The following is a 21,195-nucleotide window of genomic DNA, read 5'->3' on the forward strand; positions in this document are numbered from 1 at the left end:
TGGCTTCCTCAGTGCCTGCAAAGTGCAGGCAAGGAGGAAACCTGCACACTGCCTGTGACAGATTGCTGATCTGTCACAGTGATCTGTGATGTGACAGATCAGCGATCTGTCACAGGACAGTGATGTCCCCCCTGGGACAACCTAATAAAGTTAAAAAAAAAAGTGTAAAAATAATTTTTAAAAAAATCGCTAAATGAACTAGAAAAAAAAAATATTCCCTATTAAATTCACTTTTTGGAAATAAAGAAAAATAATAAAAGCACACATATTTGGTATCGCCGCGTCCGTAACGACCTGCCCTATAAAACTGTCCCATTAGTTAACCCCTTTAGCGAACCCCTTAAAAAATAAAAATAAAAAACGATGCAAAAAATAATGATTTATTATACCACCGAACAAAAAGTGCAATAACGTGCAATCAAAAAGACGCATATAAATATCCATGGTACCGCTGAAAACGTCATCTTGTCCCACAAAAAACGAGCCGCCACACAGCAGTATCAGAGAAAAAATAAAAAAGTTATAGCTCGCAGAATAAAGCAATGCAAAAATAATTATTTTCTATATAAAATTGTTTTTATTGCATAAAAGCGCCAAAACAAAAAAATGACACAAATGAGGTATCGCTGTAACCGTACTGACACGAAGAATAAAACCGCTTTATCAATTTTACCACACGCGGAAAGGTGTAAACACACCCCCCAAAAGAAATTCATGAAACGCTGGTTTTTGTTCATTCTGCGTCCCAAAAATCAGAATAAAAAGCGATCAAAAAATGTCACGTGCCCGAACACGATACCAATAAAAACAACAACTCGTCCCGCAAAAGATAAGACCTCAGATGACTCAGTGGGTCAAAATACGGAAAAATTATAGCTCTCAATAAGTGGTGAGGCAAAAACTATTTTTACAATAAAAAGTATCTTTTAGCGTGTGACAGCTGCCAAAAATAAAAACTGCCATAAATAGTAAATCAAACCCCCCGTTATCACCCCCTTGGTTAGGGAAAAATAATAAAAAAAAATGTATTTATTTCCATTTTCCCATTAGGGCTAAGGTTAGGGCTAGGGTTAGGGCTGAGATTAGGGTTAGGGGTGTGTTGGGGTTAGGGTTGGAGTTAGAATTGGGGGGTTTCCATTGTTTGGGCACATCAGGTGCTCTCCAAACGCAACATGGCGTCTGATCTCAATTCCAGCCAATTCTGCGTTGAAAAAGTCAAATGGTGCTTGTTCCCTTCCAAGCTCTGCCATGCGCCCAAAAACAGTGTTTTACCCCCAAATATGGGGTATCAGCCTACTCAGGATAAATTGCAAAACACCTTTTGGAGTCCTATTTCTCCTGTTGCCATTAGAAAAATAAAAAATTGGGGGCAAAAATATCAGAGAGAGCATTCCATCAAAGTCTGCATTCCAAAATGTCACTACTTCCCTTCCGAGCCCATACAGTACTTTTCTCCCACATATGGGGTATCAGTGTACTCAGGACAAATTAGACAACTTTTGGGGTCCATTTTCTTCTGGTACCCTTGGGAAAATAAAAAAAAAATGGGGACTAAATAATCATGTTTGTGGAAAAAATACGATTTTTTTATTTTCACGCCCGGGCTTTCTAAACTTCTGTGAAGCACTGGGGGAGTTCAAAGTGCTCACCACACATCTAGATAAGTTCCTTAGGGGGTCTAGTTTCCAAAATGGGGTCACTTGTGGGGGGATTCCACTGTTTAGGTACATCAGGGGCTTTCCAAACGTGACATGGTGTCCGATCTCAATTCCAGCCGAAAAAGTCAAATGGCGCTGCTTCCCTTCCGAGCTCTGCCATGCTCCCAAATAGTCGTTTACACCCACATATGGGGTGTCAGCATACTCAGGACAAATAGCACAATAACTTTTAGGGTCCTGTTACCCTTGGGAAAATAAAAATTGGGGGTGAAAAGATCATTTTTGTGGAAAAAATATGATTTTTTAATTGTACCGCTGTATGTTATAAACTTCTGTAAAGCCCTTGTGGGTTCAAAGTTCTCACCACAAATCTAGATAAGTTCCTTGAGGGGTCTAGTTTCCAAAATGAGGTCACTTGTGGGGGGTTTCCACTGTTTAGGTACATCAGGGGCTCTCCAAATGTGACATGGCGTCCGATCAAAATTCCAGCCAATTTTGCATTGAAAAGGTCAAAAGGCACTCCTTCCCTTCTGAGCTCCGCCATGCGCAGAAACAGTGGTTCCCCCCCACATATCAGGTATCAGCGTACTCAGGACAAATTGCACAATAACTTTTCCAGTGCAATTTCTCCTTTTACCCTTGGTAAAATAAAAAAAATTGAACCTGAATTTTTTTTTTGTATAACAAAGTTTAAATGTTCACTTTTTTTTTTAAATATTAAAAAAATTCCTGTGAAGCACCTGAAGGGTTAATAAACTTCTTGAATGTGGTTTTGAGCACCTTGAGGGGTGCAGTTTTTAGAATGGTGTCACTTCTGGGTATTTTCTATCATATAGACCTCTCAAAGTTGCTTCAAATGTGATGTGGTCCGTAAAAATAAAATGGTGTTGTAAAAATGAGAAATCGCTGGTCAACTTTTAACCCTTATAACTTCCTAACAAAAAAAAATTTTGGTTCCAAAATTGTGCTGATGTAAAGTAAACATGTGGGAAATGTTACTTAAGTTTTTTGTGTGCTGTATCTCTGTGATTTAAGGGCATAAAAATTAAAAGTTTGAAAATTGCGAAATTTTCGCCAAATTTCCGTTTTTTTCACAAATAAACGTAAGTTATAAGAATTAAATTTTACCACTAACATGAAGTACAATATGTCACGAGAAAACAATGTCAGAATCACCGGGATCCATGGAAGCGTCTCAGAGTTATTACCTCATAAAGGGACAGTGGTCAGAATTGTAAAAATTGGCCCGGTCATGAACGAACAAACCACCCTTGGGGGTGAAGGGGTTAAAGATAGGTACGCAGGACGCATATGGAAGCAGGCGGAGCTTAAGGAAAGAAGTCCGCGGACTCAAACGCTAATATCAACCTGGCCTAAGAGAGTTGGGGAAACTGAACATTTCCTGTAGTTTTGCTGCTTGTCCATTAGCATGCTAAACACAGTCATAAAAAGTCTATAGCCTGTTGAAAGTTGGGAAGGGAATCCAAAAGGAATTTTTTTTAAGATTAATTCAACTGCGTAGGAATGACAGAGGTCTGAAAAGACAATGGCCCAACAATGATTTGGCCGTGTATAATGCTTGCTTATAAAGTGCCAACTTATTCAGCAGCACTTTACAGACATTGGGGTTGTTTTTTTGTTGTTTTTTTTTGAAGGGAAGCGGAGAACTAGGAGAATAGAGGTCTCTAAATAACTGAGGTTTGTTTTTCGTTTGCAATTGCTTGGCTGCAAAATTGCCAAGTATTAGTATGGTTTAGATTCCGTACAAATCAGATTTAACCCCTTTGTGACATGCGCCGTACTAGTAGTTTTGAGCAGCAGACATGTGCCCGGAACAGCTGAGGGTGGAATCTCGATCCACCAGCGACTATTAACCTGTTAAATGCCGCTGTCAATCTGACAGTGGCATTTAGCTCGCACTTACGGCCATCAGGCCAGAAATCCGCCCACAGGTGACCCCCGTCACGTGATTGCGGGTCACCAGTGGGTTGGAATGACAACCAAAGGTCTCCTGGAGAACTATATGGTTGTCAGTGTCGGATTGCAATGGTTCTTGGAAGAAGAGGAAGAAAAAGAAAACTCAGTATAGAAATTGGCTATGTTAGGAAGGGGGTAAAAAGGAGGGGGGGCAGGAAGACAAGTATTTTATTTTTATTATTTGCATCCCTCGACATCAGAAAAAAAAAAAAATTCTCAGCAAAATTAAGACTCATGTGTCTCAGACAAAAGTGGCAAAAATTATTTGAATATATCCCAACAGGAAACATTTTTACAGCTGTTAGTAGCGCATGTACGTTAAAACTAAAAAAATGTGCCTTGTCAAGAAGAAGGAAAAATTGACCGGTCGTGAGCTAGTTAAGAAAAATCAGTTATCGGAATTGTATGAAGCCAAAATAAAGAAAAACAGGCTGCACCATCGTCATGGAGGTACAATGAGGCCTAACCATCCTTTCAAAATCAAAGGGGTTGCATTCAAGGACCCTTCATCTAGGATCATCAAGAAAGCCAAAAAATACACATAGCTCATTACATGGATTCTCACAGCTCTTGCAAGCAGGACAATTACTTGTAGTGTATAATTTGACTATGTTGGCTTATATAGCTCTTCTTACATCAATTAACATTGAAAATGTTTTTATGGACCAATTTCAGGATTAATTCCCGAGTCGGGTAAATCTGCATATGAATACACCAGAATACATTTGGTGGGTGTCTTACCTTGCTGAAGCACTTCCCCACGCGCCGTGTTTGTCTGTGAGAATATTGATAATCTTTTGTACCAGTTGGGTAGCGGTCACGTGATCTCTGTACTTGGCAGCTCTAATTAAATGGTCGCACATCTTTTCATCTTCTCTCTTTTCCGCCGAATACTGCGCACAAAGTGACTGGAAGAAACATGCAAGAACTTGAGTTTTAACATGTCAATGTATACAGGATAAAACACTGCAGTTAAATCTGGATGCAAGATTTCTGGAATAACGATGTGTCCTTTTCTTGTGTTTATTTCCTTGTGGTATGAAAAGGCATTTTGCACATCAACATATACATTTTCTGATATTGTTCTCCCATATCTACCAGATAAAAAGTCACACATGACTTTCTATATCAAATGCAAATCTTAAATAAGGCAGACGTACTGCTCTCACCTCTACCTAATTCCTTGAACCATAAGAGGTCACATTTTCATCAGTTTGTGGTCCTAAACCTGTTTCAATGACAAAGCCTTCTACAACCTCAGGCATACATCACCAGTTCAACTGCAGCCATAGCCCTAAATATTTTTACTGTTGGAGGAAAACCCTATATGACTGCTATACCAAAGGTAAACTAATCCATAGCATTTTATTGTATTTGTACAATCAAAATCCCACAAAAAAGTTAAGATGAAAATGCACATTTCTAAAAACAGGCAACCGAGGAAGTAGTAAATGCTTTAAAGTGCTTCCTAATGGTCTAATGGATCAGTCTTTACAATTTGAACAGCAACTTTTCATACCTGACATAAAATCTATAGATATAAATCACATTAGAGGCCCATTCTTCACCGATTATCAATCTCTGTCTCCTTGTGGAACATTAGCTTTGCATTTGACCTTATACAATGAAATGAAAATTAAGCCTCATAATGTCTTTTGTAAGAAAATTACAACCTAAAAAATGTTAAATACACTGATTTTGCACTTTATAAATCGCAACTAATGACAAAATAAGGGCTAAACAATACGTGCAGATCTGTTGTCTCAACAAAATGGAAGAATTAGTGATTACCATCATTTATAAAACAGTAGACTTTCTAAGTAAAATAGAGTTGATGTTTGAGGAAAGGGATTCTGGTTTATGATACAGCTATATGACAACATTTTTCAACCCTTTAGAATTTTCCATAATTCTGCGTAAATCTGATCTAAAATTGACATTAGCTTTTCACATAAGGCCTACCAAGTAGGTAAAGAGAAGCAATTGAGTAAAAAATGTTAGACTTTGATGAAAATGATCATGCACCGGTGAGTGGCAAAAGTATGAACAATTTTCAGCATCTAGAACACAATAGGGTAAACGGGCACCATCTCAAATGATATCGTATGTGGGATCTCCCAATGCATATAAGACTATATAGAAGCAGACCAAGGAAAAGTATATGCAACAACTATAGGGATCACCACCAATATTTAGAATACAAAAATATATTTAATTTAATTCCAGCAAACACTACATACAAGCACATGGTTAAAAACAATTAAGAAAGTCTGTACAAGGGCAGACATTAGAAAGTGAACAAAGAAAATTGGGTCATTATCACATACAATTCAATATTTAAGGTTCCAAAACCCCAGACAAAATACAGAAGTGCAATCGCTCATTAATTAATGAGGCCCCATTACATAGATATACAGTGCCTACAAGTAGTATTCAACCCCCTGCAGATTTAGCAGGTTTACACATTCGGAATTAACTTGGCATTGTGACATTTGGACTGTAGATCAGCCTGGAAGTGTGAAATGCACTGCAGCAAAAAAGAATGTTATTTCTTTGTTTAATTTTTTTTTAAATTGTGAAAAGTTTATTCAGAGGATTATTCAACCCCTCAAACCACCAAAATTCTGTTTGGTTCCCCTAAAGTATTAAGAAGTATTTCAGGCACAAAGAACAATGAGCTTCACATGTTTGGATTAATTATCTCTTTTTCCAGCCTTTTCTGACTATTTAAGACCCTCCCCAAACTTGTGAACAGCACTCATACATGGTCAACATGGGAAAGACAAAGGAGCATTCCAAGGCCATCAGAGACAAGATCGTGGAGGGTCACAAGGCTGGCAAGGGGTACAAAACCCTTTCCAAGGAGTTGGGCCTACCTGTCTCCACTGTTGGGAGCATCATCCGGAAGTGGAAGGCTTATGGAACTACTGTTAGCCTTCCACGGCCTGGACAGCCTTTGAAAGTTTCCTCCCGTGCCGAGGCCAGGCTTGTCCGAAGAGTCAAGGCTAACCCAAGGACAACAAGGAAGGAGCTCCGGGAAGATCTCATGGCAGTGGGGACATTGGTTTCAGTCAATACCATAAGTAACGTACTCCACCGCAATGGTCTCCGTTCCAGACGAGCCCGTAAGGTACCTTTACTTTCAAAGCGTCATGTCAAGGCTCGTCTACAGTTTGCTCATGATCACTTGGAGGACTCTGAGACAGACTGGTTCAAGGTTCTCTGGTCTGATGAGACCAAGATCGAGATCTTTGGTGCCAACACACACGTGACGTTTGGAGACTGGATGGCACTGCATATGACCCCAAGAATACCATCCCTACAGTCAAGCATGGTGGTGGCAGCATCATGCTGTGGGGCTGTTTCTCAGCCAAGGGGCCTGGCCATCTGGTCCGCATCCATGGGAAGATGGATAGCACGGCCTACCTGGAGATTTTGGCCAAGAACCTCCGCTCCTCCATCAAGGATCTTAAGATGGGTCGTCATTTCATCTTCCAACAAGACAACGACCCAAAGCACACAGCCAAGAAAACCAAGGCCTGGTTCAAGAGGCAAAAAATCAAGGTGTTGGAGTGGCCTAGTCAGTCTCCTGACCTTAACCCAATTGAAAACTTGTGGAAGGAGCTCAAGATTAAAGTCCACATGAGACACCCAAAGAACCTAGATAACTTGGAGAAGATCTGCATGGAGGAGTGGGCTAAGATAACTCCAGAGACCTGTGCCGGCCTGATCAGGTCTTATAAAAGACGATTATTAGCTGTAATTGCAAACAAGGGTTATTCCACAAAATATTAAACCTAGGGGTTGAATAATAATTGACCCACACTTGTATGTTTAAAATTTATTAAAATTTAACTGAGCAACATAACTTTTTGGTTTGTAAGATTTATGCATCTGTTAATAAATCCTGCTCCTGTGTGAAGTTTGAAGGCTCTAACTTATTTGCATCGTATCAAACCTGCTAAATCTGCAGGGGGTTGAATACTACTTGTAGGCACTGTATATATTACTATATTTCAATATTTCAAGTACTGATACCTGTATGCATGCTGTTTACAAATAAATACTGTCATAGACATACAAAATGTACTAGGCGCACGCAGGGCTGTGGAGTCGGTAAGCCAAACCTGCGACTCCGACTCCTCAATTTCCCTTACACCGACTCCGACTCCAACTCCGACTCCGACTCCACGACTCAGACTCCCACACATATTGCTTATATTTAAGTGAAAAATTTATTGTAGTACAATGTGAATCTCAGACATTTAATCATTTTTATGATCCAATAATCAAGATATTTAGATAGAACAGAATATATATTGGTGTACTACCCGGTTTTCATTCTTTTTGGTACAGATACGATATGGATAGACAGATATGGATAAATGGATAGATAGAGCAGATTTCTAATCTGCTTTTGCTATTGAAAACATTATCTATGAGCTCAAAAACCTTTCAGGTGATGCAGTTTTTTTAAAAAGATGATCAGCTTTTGCAGCTGAAAAACGTATCCTCAAAAAACACAGGAAAAACGCTGTGTGTGAATGTAGCCTTAGATCAGGAATATAACAGCCATTTATAGGACATTTCATAACTTTCCCAAACTCCTATGAAAAAATATTCAGCACATCCTGCATTGAATTACTGTACCCAATTTATTATATATTTTAGGAGTCGGAGTCGGTCCATTTTATACCGACTCCAACTCTGACTCCACCAAAATGAGCACCGACTCCGACTCCACGACTCCGACTCCACAGCCCTGGGCGCACGCTTACACAGGAAACCATCAGCAAATATTATTAATGGTACTCCAAGCTCTATTAACATACACCCTGGGACATTCAAATTGCTGCAGCCAATCTTACCTCACAGCAGATAGAGCATATTACCAGCATAGGAGCCCTGGAGACATAGACAAAAATCTCCCCTGCCTCCAACCATGATACCAGGCAGACCCCAAGTGGAAGCACACAGCCGGATTTTGTGGAACCTAAGGATACCGTTACACCTAGCGATGCACCAGCGATCCCGACTAGCGATATGACGCCGTCAGGATCGCTGGTGCATCGCTGGGTGGTCGCTAGTGAGCTGCCACACAGGCAGATCTCACCAGCGACATCGCTGGGGTCGGGGATCGCTACTTACCTGTCACACTAGGCGATCCTGCGTCCTCCCGCCCGGCTCCACGCGTCGCTCGTCGGCGCCACAGGAAGCGCCGCAGGAAGTGGCCGACGAGGAATGGTCCAGGAGCTTCTCGCGCGATCAGCGATAACCAGTGGGGGAGCCGGTCGGAGGTAAGTATCACATGCAGCGATATCGCTAGCAATATCGCTGCAACGTCACAAAATCGGTGACTTTACAGCGATATTGCTAGCGATATTGCAGTGTGTAATGGCGGCTTTAGACCCACGCGTATCGACACTTTGTGTATGTTAATAGAGCTTGGAGTACCATTAATAATATTTGCTGATGGTTTCCTGTGTAAGCGTGCGCCTAGTACATTTTGTATGTCTATGACAGTATTTATTTGTAAACAGCATGCATACAGGTATCAGTACTTGAAATATTGAAATATAGTAATATATATATATCTATGTAATGGGAGCTCATTAATTAATGAGCAATTGCACGTCTGTATTTTGTCTGGGGTTTTGGAACCTTAAATATTGAATTGTATGTGATTATGACCCAATTTTCTTTGTTCACTTTCTAATGTCTGCCCTTGTACAGACTTTCTTAATCGTTTTTAACCATGTGTTTGTATGTAGTGTTTGCTGGAATTAAATAAAATATATTTCTGTATTATAAATATTGGTGGTGATCCCTATAGTTGTTGCATATACTTTTTCTTGGTCTGCTTCAATTTTCAGCATCTAGCGCGACTCTGTGTACAGCAATAACTGGATCTAAACCAGGGGTCTCAAGCTCTGCTGGGTATATGAGCCACACCTAGCAAAAAAATTTGAATTTGATGGGCCACATTAATTGCAGGACAACATGACATTTGTAGTGGTAGCAAGTTGCAATTTTTTTTTTCTTCTATACAACTTTTTGATAATTTTTAGGAACATTTTTGGTGTGTTTTTTTATTTTACTTGATAACAAAAATATATACAATATATCCTTCTCAACTGACCTTAGACCCTCAGTGAAGACTGTCCTCTTCTCTTCCACAGCCAAGGTGGTGCATGGAAGTAATGTCATGCATCGCCCGTGACAGGTACGTCAGTGTCAGCTGCCGGTATTGGTATTGTGATTCAGAGAGCTGGTCACTGCACCATAATGCATTTCAATTGAATACGCGTCTAAAAATGCAAATTCAACTGAAAAACACGTGCTAACATCAGCAGCCACAAGGACCAGGCTATGATAACAGGAGCACCGGTGTCTGGAGGCTGCATGATACAGTCTCAGGGATCGTATGCAGCCTGTGTGATTGATACCCCTGATCTATACGTTTTCACCAATTGATGACTATCCCTGCACATAGACTTTAATATATTCGGAGTTGCCACACAATTTTTTTTTCTTTGAGGTACAAGTGAGGCAGGAGTGCGATTCCAGTCTAACCAAAATGAAATGTCCATTGCACACTTGATTAGTGAAGTATAAATGGTGAAGATTTATTGATAAGGTATAGTAGATGCATTCATATAGAAGAGCTTGTTCCTCGATTGTGACAATACGTAACGACTGACCGATTCATGGAATCTTCATCAAATTAGTCAGTGTATCTGGAATGCCAGGAATATGTAGGCTGTCCTTATTCCTATCCAGCGCCATATGCTAAGCACCCAATAAGGAAAGCCTACATATTCCTGTTATTCCATATGCACTGACTAATTGGACAAACGTAATGACAATCCCATTCATGGAATCTGTGTCACAATCAAACAAGCTTTTGTATATAAAACACATCTACTATACCTCATCAAAGCGTCACCATTTATACTTCACTAGTCTAGTGTGTAGTGGACATTTCTTTTTAGTCCTGCACATAGTCCTGAAGGAAGTTTAGCACATCCCTCCCTACAAGACCACTTTAACTTCTATATTGGTGCATTCTCTCTCCACTTAGGGGGTCCTGCCACAGCAATACTTTAGGATTAAGTTCAGGACTTTGACTTGGCCATTCCAATACTTTAACAGTATTCTTCTTTACCATTGTTTTGTACGAATACTTGTCATGCAGCAGGACCGAAAGCACACAACTCTTCTGGAGGGCCTCAAAAATCTCCTTTGTTCACGCTATGATTTCACAAAAGTGTTGTGAAGAGAATACTTGATAAATCCTTTATCTATTCATTTATTTATTTTAAATAATCTGCAAACCTTAAGGTTACACAAACTTTAGCCACTCACAGACATGTGACATTGGATAATCTTCCTCAACAATAAAAGAGTCTAATTAGTTTCACTCATTTGTTTGAATTTGTTCTTTGTCTAATTGTGTGAAAATCTCATGTAGCTTTAGGTTAACTATGCAAAACATTTTAAAGGGTTCACAAACTTAAGCACCATTGCATATGTATCCAAATACAGTACAGATCAAAAGTTTGGACACACCTTCTCATTCAAAGAGTTTTCTTTATTTTCATGACTATGAAAATTGTAGATTCACTCTGAAGGCATCAAAACTATGAATTAACACATGTGGAATTATACAATTAACAAAAAAGTGCAAATCAACTGCAAATATGTCTTATATTCTAGGTTCTTCAAAGTAGCCACCTTTTGCTTTGATTACCGCTTTGCACACTCTTGGCATTCTCTTGATGAGCTTCAAGAGGTAGTCACCGGAAATGGTCATCCAACAGTCTTGAAGGAGTTCCCAGAGATGCTTAGCGCTTGTTGGCCCTTTTGCCTTCACTCTGCGGTCCAGCTCACCCCAAACCATCTCGATTGGGTTCAGGTCTGGTGACTCTGGAGGCCAGGTCATCTGGCGTAGCACCCAATCACTCTCCTTCTTGGTCAAATAGCCCTTACACAGCCTGGAGGTGTGTTTGGGGTCATTGTTCTGTTGAAAAATAAATGATGATTCAACTAAACGCAAATCGGATGGAATAGCATGCCGCTGCAAGATGCTGTGGTAGCCATACTGGTTCAGTATGCCTTCAATTTTGAATAAATCCCCAACAGTGTCACCAGCAAAGCACCCCCAACACCATCACACATCACATCTCCTCCATGGTTCACGGTGGGAACCAGGCATGTAGAGTCCATCTGTTCACCTGTTCTGCGTCGCACAAAGACAAGGTGGTTGGAACCAGAGATCTCAAATTTGGACTCATCAGACCAAAGCACAGATTTCCACTGGTCTAATGTCCATTCCTTGTGTTCCTTAGCCAAAACAAGTCTCTTCTGCTTGTTGCCTGTCCTTAGCAGTGGTTTCCTAGCAGCTATTTTACCATGAAGGCCTGCTGCACAAAGTCTCCTCTTAACAGTTGATGTAGAGATGTGTCTGCTGGTAGAACTCTGTGTGGCATTGACCTGGTCTCTATTCTGAGCTGCTGTTAAACTGTGATTTCTGACGCTGGTGACTCGGATGAACTTATCCTCCGCAGCAGAGGTAACTCTTGGTCTTCCTTTCCTGGGCCGGTCCTCATGTGAGCCAGTTTCTTTGTAGCGCTTGATGGTTTTTGCCACTGCAATTGGGGACACTTTCAAAGTTTTACCAATTTTTCAGACTGACTGACCTTCATTTCTTAAAGTAATGATGGCCACTCATTTTTCTTTACTTAGCTGCTTTTTTTCTTGCCATAATACAAATACTAAAAGTCTATTCGGGAATGACGTGGAAGTGCAATAAGGACTGCGCTTGCTTCTGGTAGAGTAAAGGGTTCTTTATTCAGCCAACGCGTTTCCTGAGCCTGCTAGCTCACTTCATCAGGGCAGATCCCTATAAGTCTATTCAGTAGGACTATCATCTGTGTATCCACCAGACTTCTGCACAACACAACTGATGGTCCCATCCCTATTTAAAAGGCAAGAAATCCCACTTATTAAACCTGACAGGGCACACCTGTGAAGTGAAAACCATTTCCGGTGACTACCTCTTGAAGCTCATCAAGAGAATGCCAAGAGTGTGCAAAGCAGTAATCAAAGCAAAAGGTGGCTACTTTGAAGAACCTAGAATATAAGGCACACAGTATTTTCAGTTGTTTCACACTTTTTTTTGTTAATTATATAATTCCACATGTGTTAATTCATAGTTTTGATGCCTTCAGAGTGAATCTACAATTTTCATAGTCATGAAAATAAAGAAAACTCTTTAAATGAGGTGTGTCCAAACTTTTGGTCTGTACTGTACATAAACGGCTGCATAGTTAATTATTCAGTAATAAAGGTTTACAAACCGGTCCTAACATACCATGTGTAAGGGCACATTCAGATGTCAGTGATTGCTGTACAAGTTTATTTATTTTATTCATTTTTATAGCGCCATTAATTCCACAGCGCTTTACAAACATTATTGGTACTGTCCCCGATGGGGCTCAATCTACATTCCCTATCAGTATGTCTTTGGAATGTGTGCGGAAACCCACACAAACACGGGAGAACATACAAACTCCTTGCAGATGTTGTGCTTGGTGGGATTTGAACCCAGGACCCCAGCGCTGCAAGTTCTATGATTTTCACAGATAGCGCCAGCACCCAGTATCTGTGGGTATTTTCACATATTCGAATTTGTTTTTTGTTTTTTTAACTGAGTGACCCTCAAAAAAAAAAAAAAAAAAATAGACTGATCTCAATACAGAATAAAATTCACCAATGCAAGTTCATGGGTCCACCAAACATTGATGAAAATAGATTAAAGCAATGATTTAAATCAGTTTCTGGGGTAAAAAAAAAAACGATGTCTGAATGAGCCCTAACACAAAGTGGCTCTAAAGGCAAATGTGTCCACTTAATAGTGCCACTTATTGTTAATTAGGTCACATGTAAGAGATTACACTCATTTCTACTAATTTCTAAAAATTACTGAAAAAAAAAAACAACTAACTGGAATATAAGCTGGTGTGCATGCAACATGTAAGCTTATGTTCACGCTGGCCACTAAACAGACAAAACCTAAGATTAAAAACAAAATGACCAAATATCCTGCAATACAGTAGCTAAATAGCAATAGTGCATAAAAACCTGCATAGGCATATGGACGGAAATGACAATTGTCAGTGGCAAGTACCTGCAGAACGGGAGATCAGTGGGGATTCAGCGGAGATGGAGGACCTGCTGGCTTGGGAGATGACCCCACGCGTATCCCCTGTGTCTAGCACGGCTTCGTCAGGGGAGATGACGAGTGGCATTTCCATCCATATGCCTATACAGGTATCCTTTCCTTAAAATTGAGCTCAGTGGCAAACTACCTTGTATATTATGCTCTATGGATGCGATTTTCCCCCGCTCTGTGAACAGCATTCTTTTTTATACCCAGGGTTTTCCATTATTATATAGGCTGGTTCTTCTTGGCTCTCACATTCTGGATGTTCATGCAACTGATCTCCACTATTATGGCACCACTTGATCTCTAGATGCCATTTACCTGGCTTTGTTCCAGGTATCTTTGAGCTGAGGAGGTACGAATACACACACTTTTTCCTCTCCTCTATCTTCCTTATCATTGGGGATCCTTTGTGTTTGTTTTGGTATCATTATCTACGGGCATGTGCATTATATATTGCGTGATATAATATTACCTGACTGTCTCATGGTTAATAGAGCTTTGCACTGTGTGGGATATCTAGGTCTGGAATCTTTTGTATGTTTTTAAATGGTTATATTAATTTTTATTGCTTGTGGTCATGTTATCAATTTAATAAAATTGTTAGTCTACTATTTGGAGTGTGCACATTTCTACAGGTAGTTCTCTATCTCCCACTTTTTTCTTTGAAAACATTGCTTTGATAAAAAAAAAAAAAAAAATGTGAACGCTATCCCACAACGTCAAGGAGAACATATTTGAGACAGTCCTAACCTTTAGTACCTCCAGTTAATTTCTTTCCGTTATTGCTTCACACTGCTGCTCCCTTTACGGTCTATGGGACTGATGGAGACAGCCAAGTACAGCGATCGACATCTTTATCAGTCTCGTAGACCATGAATGGCGTACAAAAAAACAAAATTTATAACAAATCAATAACAATTATTTAAACATAGAATTTACTGCCAATTTTCAGATCAGTCAAGAGGACTTTCTAGATTCTGTGTAACCCTTAGTAGTTTAATAAAGTAACTAGCCACAAATTAACTGATACATTTCCAAAAAGTAACCACTAACTCCATCAAGGAATTATTTTACTAAGGTAAGAAGGATAAACAGATTATGTAAAAAGCTAAAACAAGCTGTACAAGTGGTTGAAAGATTGCAGGTTAAGGCGAAGATGAAAGGTCCATTTCCATAGCCATTTCACAATCAAGACAAAAAATAGATTGGTCTTTTCTTTTTAATATAGCACTTTAGCATTTAAATGATAGACTAAATAAACCACATTTACTTGTCTAGAAGGTATAAAAGAGCCATGTTGGTTAGGGGAAGCTATTAAATGTAAGGGAAAACCCGGATGTGTAGCCAAAGAACAATACCCATTAACAGGTAAAGAACCTCCCTGTTGACATTTACTGGATGTACATAATGGTAAGTTTCTGGCTTACGAAGTGTTTTCACTCCAAGTACTGCAGTGTGAAGTGATTTAGATTGTATGTCTTAGAAGCACTAGAACATTATGACATTTTATAGTAACTGTATACCCTTGCTACATTGCTTTTTCTAATATTTTTGCACTATGCATTTTCTATGCAAACATACATAATAATGATTACATGGAATATGCGTTATCGCTTCCCCCGCAGACCTTTAGAAAGTCTCTGATTATGCAAAATGAACAATCCACATAGATAAAGCACTGGAACTAAAGATAGTAGTTATTCATTCACCTGTAAATGCTGTGGATTCTTACTATGAAAATATTATTGGCAGATATTCTCCTAGAAATTGGGGTATATTGATAACTAAAGTATACAGATCGCAAAGAGCGGTTACCCACTTAGTACCCCCTTTTTAAGCAGGGGGTTCATTTGGAGGAGTTGCTCCTGTTCTAGAGGACTAAAACCATCCTTGTATTAAATGGATGGCAATTTATCTCAATGGCCGTCATGTAGGACTACATTTTACCATAAGCAGTTACTACAGTGTAGCTAAGGCTATATCCTGGCAATAATGTTTACCAGGTCAGACAAATGCAACTCTATTCAATGCAATTTTCTTATGCCATTCCATTAGAACAGGAAAAGGAATATTACACAGCATATTTGTTTATGTCTACACTTTTCAATATGATCATATAGAAACATATGGGAAGAAGAGGGCCTAAAGCTGGAGACTAATAAGATAATCCTGAATGTGGCCAGTCACCTTTATGTTGGCTCCTTTGCCATAAATATGCCAGCATAAACTGTCAAATTAGTTTAAAAAAAAAAAAATGATTGGTCACATTTGTCAGATCACTCCATACACTTCGTTTCAGACGACAAGGGATATAAAAAATAAATTGGAGAAAAAAATAATATACAATTCCCAGGCCTTAGTCAGCCTGCTAAATGGTAAAAAAAAGGTAAATTGGCATGACTTTTTTTTGTATGTGTACGGTCAGCTTTAAAGTGGCATCAGTTAATTTAAAAGTACAATGCATTAATTACGCTGTTGATTCAATGATGGATAACAATCAAGACATGCTGCCGAAACGGTGGTATTTGTATTGTATCGCTACGGGTTTATATGTCAACTCTCAAAAGGTTAAACATCTTACAAATGGTTCAAGGCAAACTGCAGTGTTTTCACTCTCTACAGAAAGATAATGTGCTTCCCCCACTGAACATGGACTACTGATTTAATGATCTGGAGGCATTAAAGCAGCAGTCCCAGATAAATTAGTTGTAAATAATTCAGAAGGCAGTTAGACTGAATATACATTTACAGACCCCTTGTTCTCAGTCATTTATATTGCCATCCTCTCCAAGCGCAGCTTACTCTATATAAAGAGCAATTCAAAGAGGAGAGCGTAAGGAGAGTTAACTAGTTAACGTGATCTGTATCCTCAGTGGCATCTGACGAAGACAAGGAGTGGACAGAACAGATACATAGAATTAGATGTTTGTGGCCCACAGACCGTTTTGATAATTTAGATGACACATACAATACTTGACATGAACAATACACAACATAAAAAATGACTGCTGATGCCCTCCCAAATAACCAAAAAGGCATTGTCACTGAGGCTTAACGGTAACGTAACACTCCAGGTAAATGAAGACGACATTGTCTACCAAGTAGTATTTGTACACTTGACCTCTGGATTTCAGATTCCACCTAGGGAAATGCTATAAAAACACTCCAATAAGCCCTGGAAGTGCGAAATCTTGAAAGCACAATATCAAAGTATATTCTGCCAATGACAATGTCTGTCAGGCACGTTCAGCTCAGAAGTGATGCTTCTGTCATCCTGAGCCTGAAAGTATTGATTTTTCACAGCAACAGAAAAAAAAAATCCACCAATGAAATAGATATAGTATCATCCTCTGGATAATAGCCCCCAAGGTTACTGGAGGCAGCACACTTATCAAAAGGTATCTCTTTCATTCCTCCAGCTTTAATGGACTAGATAGGAGATATTTAAACAATCCCATTCTATTGCACAGGCTTTAACCCAGATTTTAGTCTGGAACCCACAAGGTGTCAAATTGGTGCATGTAAAATAAAATACTACTTATATTAACACACGTAAGCTAAAACAGGTAAAAAGATGTATACACTAGAATGAAAAATATTCACTTCGCTCTACGAAGAGTGGTATACCATGTCAGCCTTTAAAGTGTGACTGGTAAGGGAGATCAATGAAAAATGAAAAACAAAAATTAAAAAAAAAAAAAAAGAAAAAAAGAAAAAAAAAAAAGCACAAGATACTTGCCACATAAATCCTCCACCAATCTAATGCTGATGATAACTATGAAATGCAAACTGGGTAAACGACTACTGCAGGAAAAGCACTGGCGTCATTAAATATGTCACGTGATTATAGGGGCCATTTGTGGTCACATGCCCAATCAGCACTTCATTGTGGAATTGAGGCGAGAAATTGATGCATTTTTTTTTTTTAACTACATTTGGAACTATTTTTATCAGATCAATTTTCTTTTTTTTTTTTTTTTTTTTTTGTTAAACATACATTCAAATACAAGAAAATAAAAAAGGTACATTTGGTAGTCGAGGGGAAAAAAGCTACAAATTAAAATAAAAAAAAAACCAAACAACAAAAACCACCACCACTCACCCAACGACACACTTATGCCATACACGCAGTTTAAAATTCACATGTCTACAAGAAAATATCAGGATTTCTTCCTAAAAGTAGTAAGTTACGTACCGGTAACGGTATTTTTCGGAAGCCCATGACAGCACCACGAGAGAGGGGATCCGCCCTTTAGGAACAGGAAACCTACAGATACAAAAAGGGCGGCATCTCTCCCACGCATCAGTTGGTTTACAGAGCTTGAGAGGCTACCATGGTTAGTACACAACATATAATATATACAACCTATCTACCCTATATAGCAGAAACATTTTCCTTTTTTTTTTTTTTTCTTTACACCATCTCCCATATACCGTAAATTGTGGACAATCTTCTAAAGGAGTGCACCCCTATATGTGAACAAGGGAGGGAACTAAGGGTGCTGTCATGGGCTTCCGAAAAATACCGTTACCGGTACGTAACTTAATACTTTATTCGGACTCCCATGACAGCACCACGAGAGAATTACAGAGATGTAAACTAACTTAGGGCGGGACTACAGCCTGCAGCACCCTTAGCCCGAAGGTGAGATCTGAAGAGGCACCCATATCTAATCGATAGTGGTTAAAAAAGGTGGAAGGAGATGACCAGGTGGCCGCCTTACATATCTGATCAATTGACACTCCAGATCTTTCTGCCCAAGATGATGCCATGGCACGAGTGGAATGCGCCCTCAGGTTTCGCGGAGCCGGACCTCCACCTGCTGTGTAGGCAAGAGAGATAGCCTCCCTAATCCACCTCGCTAATGTGCGTTTTGATACCCTACAACCTTTCCTGGGACCTTGGAAGGATAGGAATAATGCATTCTCCTTCTTCCAAGGATCCGTGGCTGCTAAATATTTAAGTAAGCATCTCCTAATATCTAATGCCTGAAGTTTTTGCTCCTTAGGGTTGGTCGGATTAGGGAGGAAGGAAGGCAGAACTATCTCTTGTGTCCTGTGAAATTGTGATGCTACCTTGGGAAGGTATGCTGGATCTGGCCTTAGGATTACTCTATCCTGTAAGAACTCTGTGTAAGGGGGCAATCTGGAAAGTGCCTGTATGTCGCTCACTCTACGTGCGGATGTTATCGCCACCAGAAAAGCTGCCTTAAGAGATATAATCTTCAATGAGGCCGAATCCAGAGGTTCAAATGGTCTTTCTGTCAAGGCCGTAAGGACTAAATTTAAGTCCCAAGGTACACATCTGTCTTTGTGTATGGGTCTCGATCTAGCCGCTGCTTTGATGAACCTTGCTACCCAATAGTTATTGGCAATATCACGTGCAAACAAGGCCCCTAAGGCTGAAACTTGTACTTTTAATGTACTTGTGGAGAGACCCAATTCGAGACCCTTCTGGAGAAATTCCAGAATATGTTTCGTGGGAATTCCGTCTCTGGCGTCAAACTGAAAGGTGGACAGGAATCGCTTCCAGGTCCTAGCATAAATGTTAGTGGTAGTCAACTTCCTGCTTTTTAGGAGGGTATCAATTAACTTCTTGGAGAACCCTCTATCCTCTAACAGTGACCTTTCAAAGACCACGCCGTCAAATGGAGTCTCGCTACTTGTGGGTGGCTGACTGGCCCCTGGTAGAGGAGATCTGGAAGGTTCGGCAGCACCCAGGGATCGCATACAGACATGGTCCTCAACCACGCGAACCAGGTCCTCCTGGGCCAAAAGGGGGCAATTAATATAACTCTTGCCCGATCTTCCCTGATCTTCCTTACTACCAGAGGTAGAAGATTTAATGGCGGGAAGGCGTATGCCAGAGAAAAGTTCCATCTTAGGCCTGTTTCACACTTCCGTTTTTTCAAATCCGTCAAAATCCGTTGTTTTCCGTAAAAAAACGGATCCGCCATTTTTTGCAGGATCCGTTTTTTTTGTCCCATAGACTTCCATTACGGTTACCGCGGATCCGTCAAAAAAACGGATCCGTTTTTAAAAAAACGGATCCGTTTGCATCAGTTTCCGTCAAAAAAACGGAAACGGATCCGTTTGGCGGACACAAAAACGGAAGTGTGAAACAGGCCTTATCAGGAGGGCATCCACTGCCAGTGGATTTTCCCTGGGATTCAGAGAGCAGAATGATTTTTCTTTCCTGTTTTCTCTGGTGGCAAAGAGGTCTACCTCTGGCCGACCCCATCTGCGGACAATTTGGTGGTAAATATCCCTGTTCAAAGCCCATTCTCCTTGCTTTAGAGTCTTGCGGCTTAGAAAGTCTGCCTTTACGTTGTCCTTTCCTCTGATGTGGAGCGCCGTCAAAGATAGAAAACTTCCCTCTGCTATTTGAAGGAGACGTTCTGTTGTCCACATCAGGGCGTCGGAGCGGGTTCCACCTTGGTGGTTGATATATGCTACCGCTACCTGGTTGTCCGAGAGTATCCTCACGTGATGGCCCTGTAGGTACATAATGAGTTTTTTGACTGCCTGCTCTATCGCCAGTAGCTCTCTTTGGTTGGATGAGATCTCCGTATCCGAATCCCACTGTCCCTGTACTACTATGTCCCCCATATGGGCCCCCCAACCGAAGGGACTAGCGTCTGTGGTTATAACACGGGTTATCTGCGTTATCCAGGGCACCCCTGAGGCTAGGTTTTTATCATCGAGCCACCATCTAAGCGATGTGACAGTCGAGGGGCTTAGCAACAGTTGACCTTGTAAGGAGTGTCTTAAGGCCCTGCTATTAAATAGGACATCCTTCTGAAGGGCTCTAGTATGGAATTGTGCCCACCTAACTGCTGGGATGCATGAGGTTAGAGATCCCAACAGGGACATGGCCTGTCTGAGGGTCATAGAAGGATTATCAACCGCCCGAAGAACCTGCTGCTGTATCTTTTGCATTTTATCCAATGGCAACAGACACTGCTGAGTTTCTGAATTTAATAGTAAGCCTAGAAACTTTTGTATTTTTGAGGGCTGGAGTCGGGATTTCTCGTAGTTTAATATCCATCCGAGGTTTCCTAACCTGGACTTAGCTCTATCTGGGATGTACAATGGCCCACTGATTTCCCCACAATTAAAAAATCATCCAAATATGGAACAATCAGGATGTCCACTTCCCGTAAATGCGCCATCACTTCGGCCACTATCTTTGTAAATACCCGGGGCGCTGCTGAGAGACCAAAGGGAAGGGCTCTATATTGATAATGACGGACTGTGCCGTTTATTGAAACCGCCACCCTCAGGAACTAATGGAAGTCTGCATGGATAGGTACATGATAGTACGCATCTTTC

At 40.3% G+C, this 21,195-nt stretch overlaps 1 protein-coding gene across 2 annotated transcripts in view; it reads right to left on the reverse strand.

Moving 5' to 3' along the window:
• The window catches only part of LRBA (LPS responsive beige-like anchor protein), a 920,035-nt gene that overhangs the window by 544,419 nt on the left and 354,421 nt on the right, over positions 1–21,195 (reverse strand). For both annotated transcript variants that reach the window (XM_073576254.1, XM_073576253.1), the window contains exon 36: positions 4,377–4,543. In XM_073576254.1, the coding sequence (XP_073432355.1) occupies positions 4,377–4,543 (167 nt within the window). The remainder of the gene's footprint in view (positions 1–4,376; positions 4,544–21,195) is intronic.

Source organism: Dendrobates tinctorius, unplaced genomic scaffold (assembly GCF_039654945.1).
Source record: "Dendrobates tinctorius isolate UK_male_01 unplaced genomic scaffold, ASM3965494v1 ptg000008l, whole genome shotgun sequence".
NCBI classification, from domain to species: Eukaryota; Metazoa; Chordata; class Amphibia; order Anura; family Dendrobatidae; genus Dendrobates; species Dendrobates tinctorius.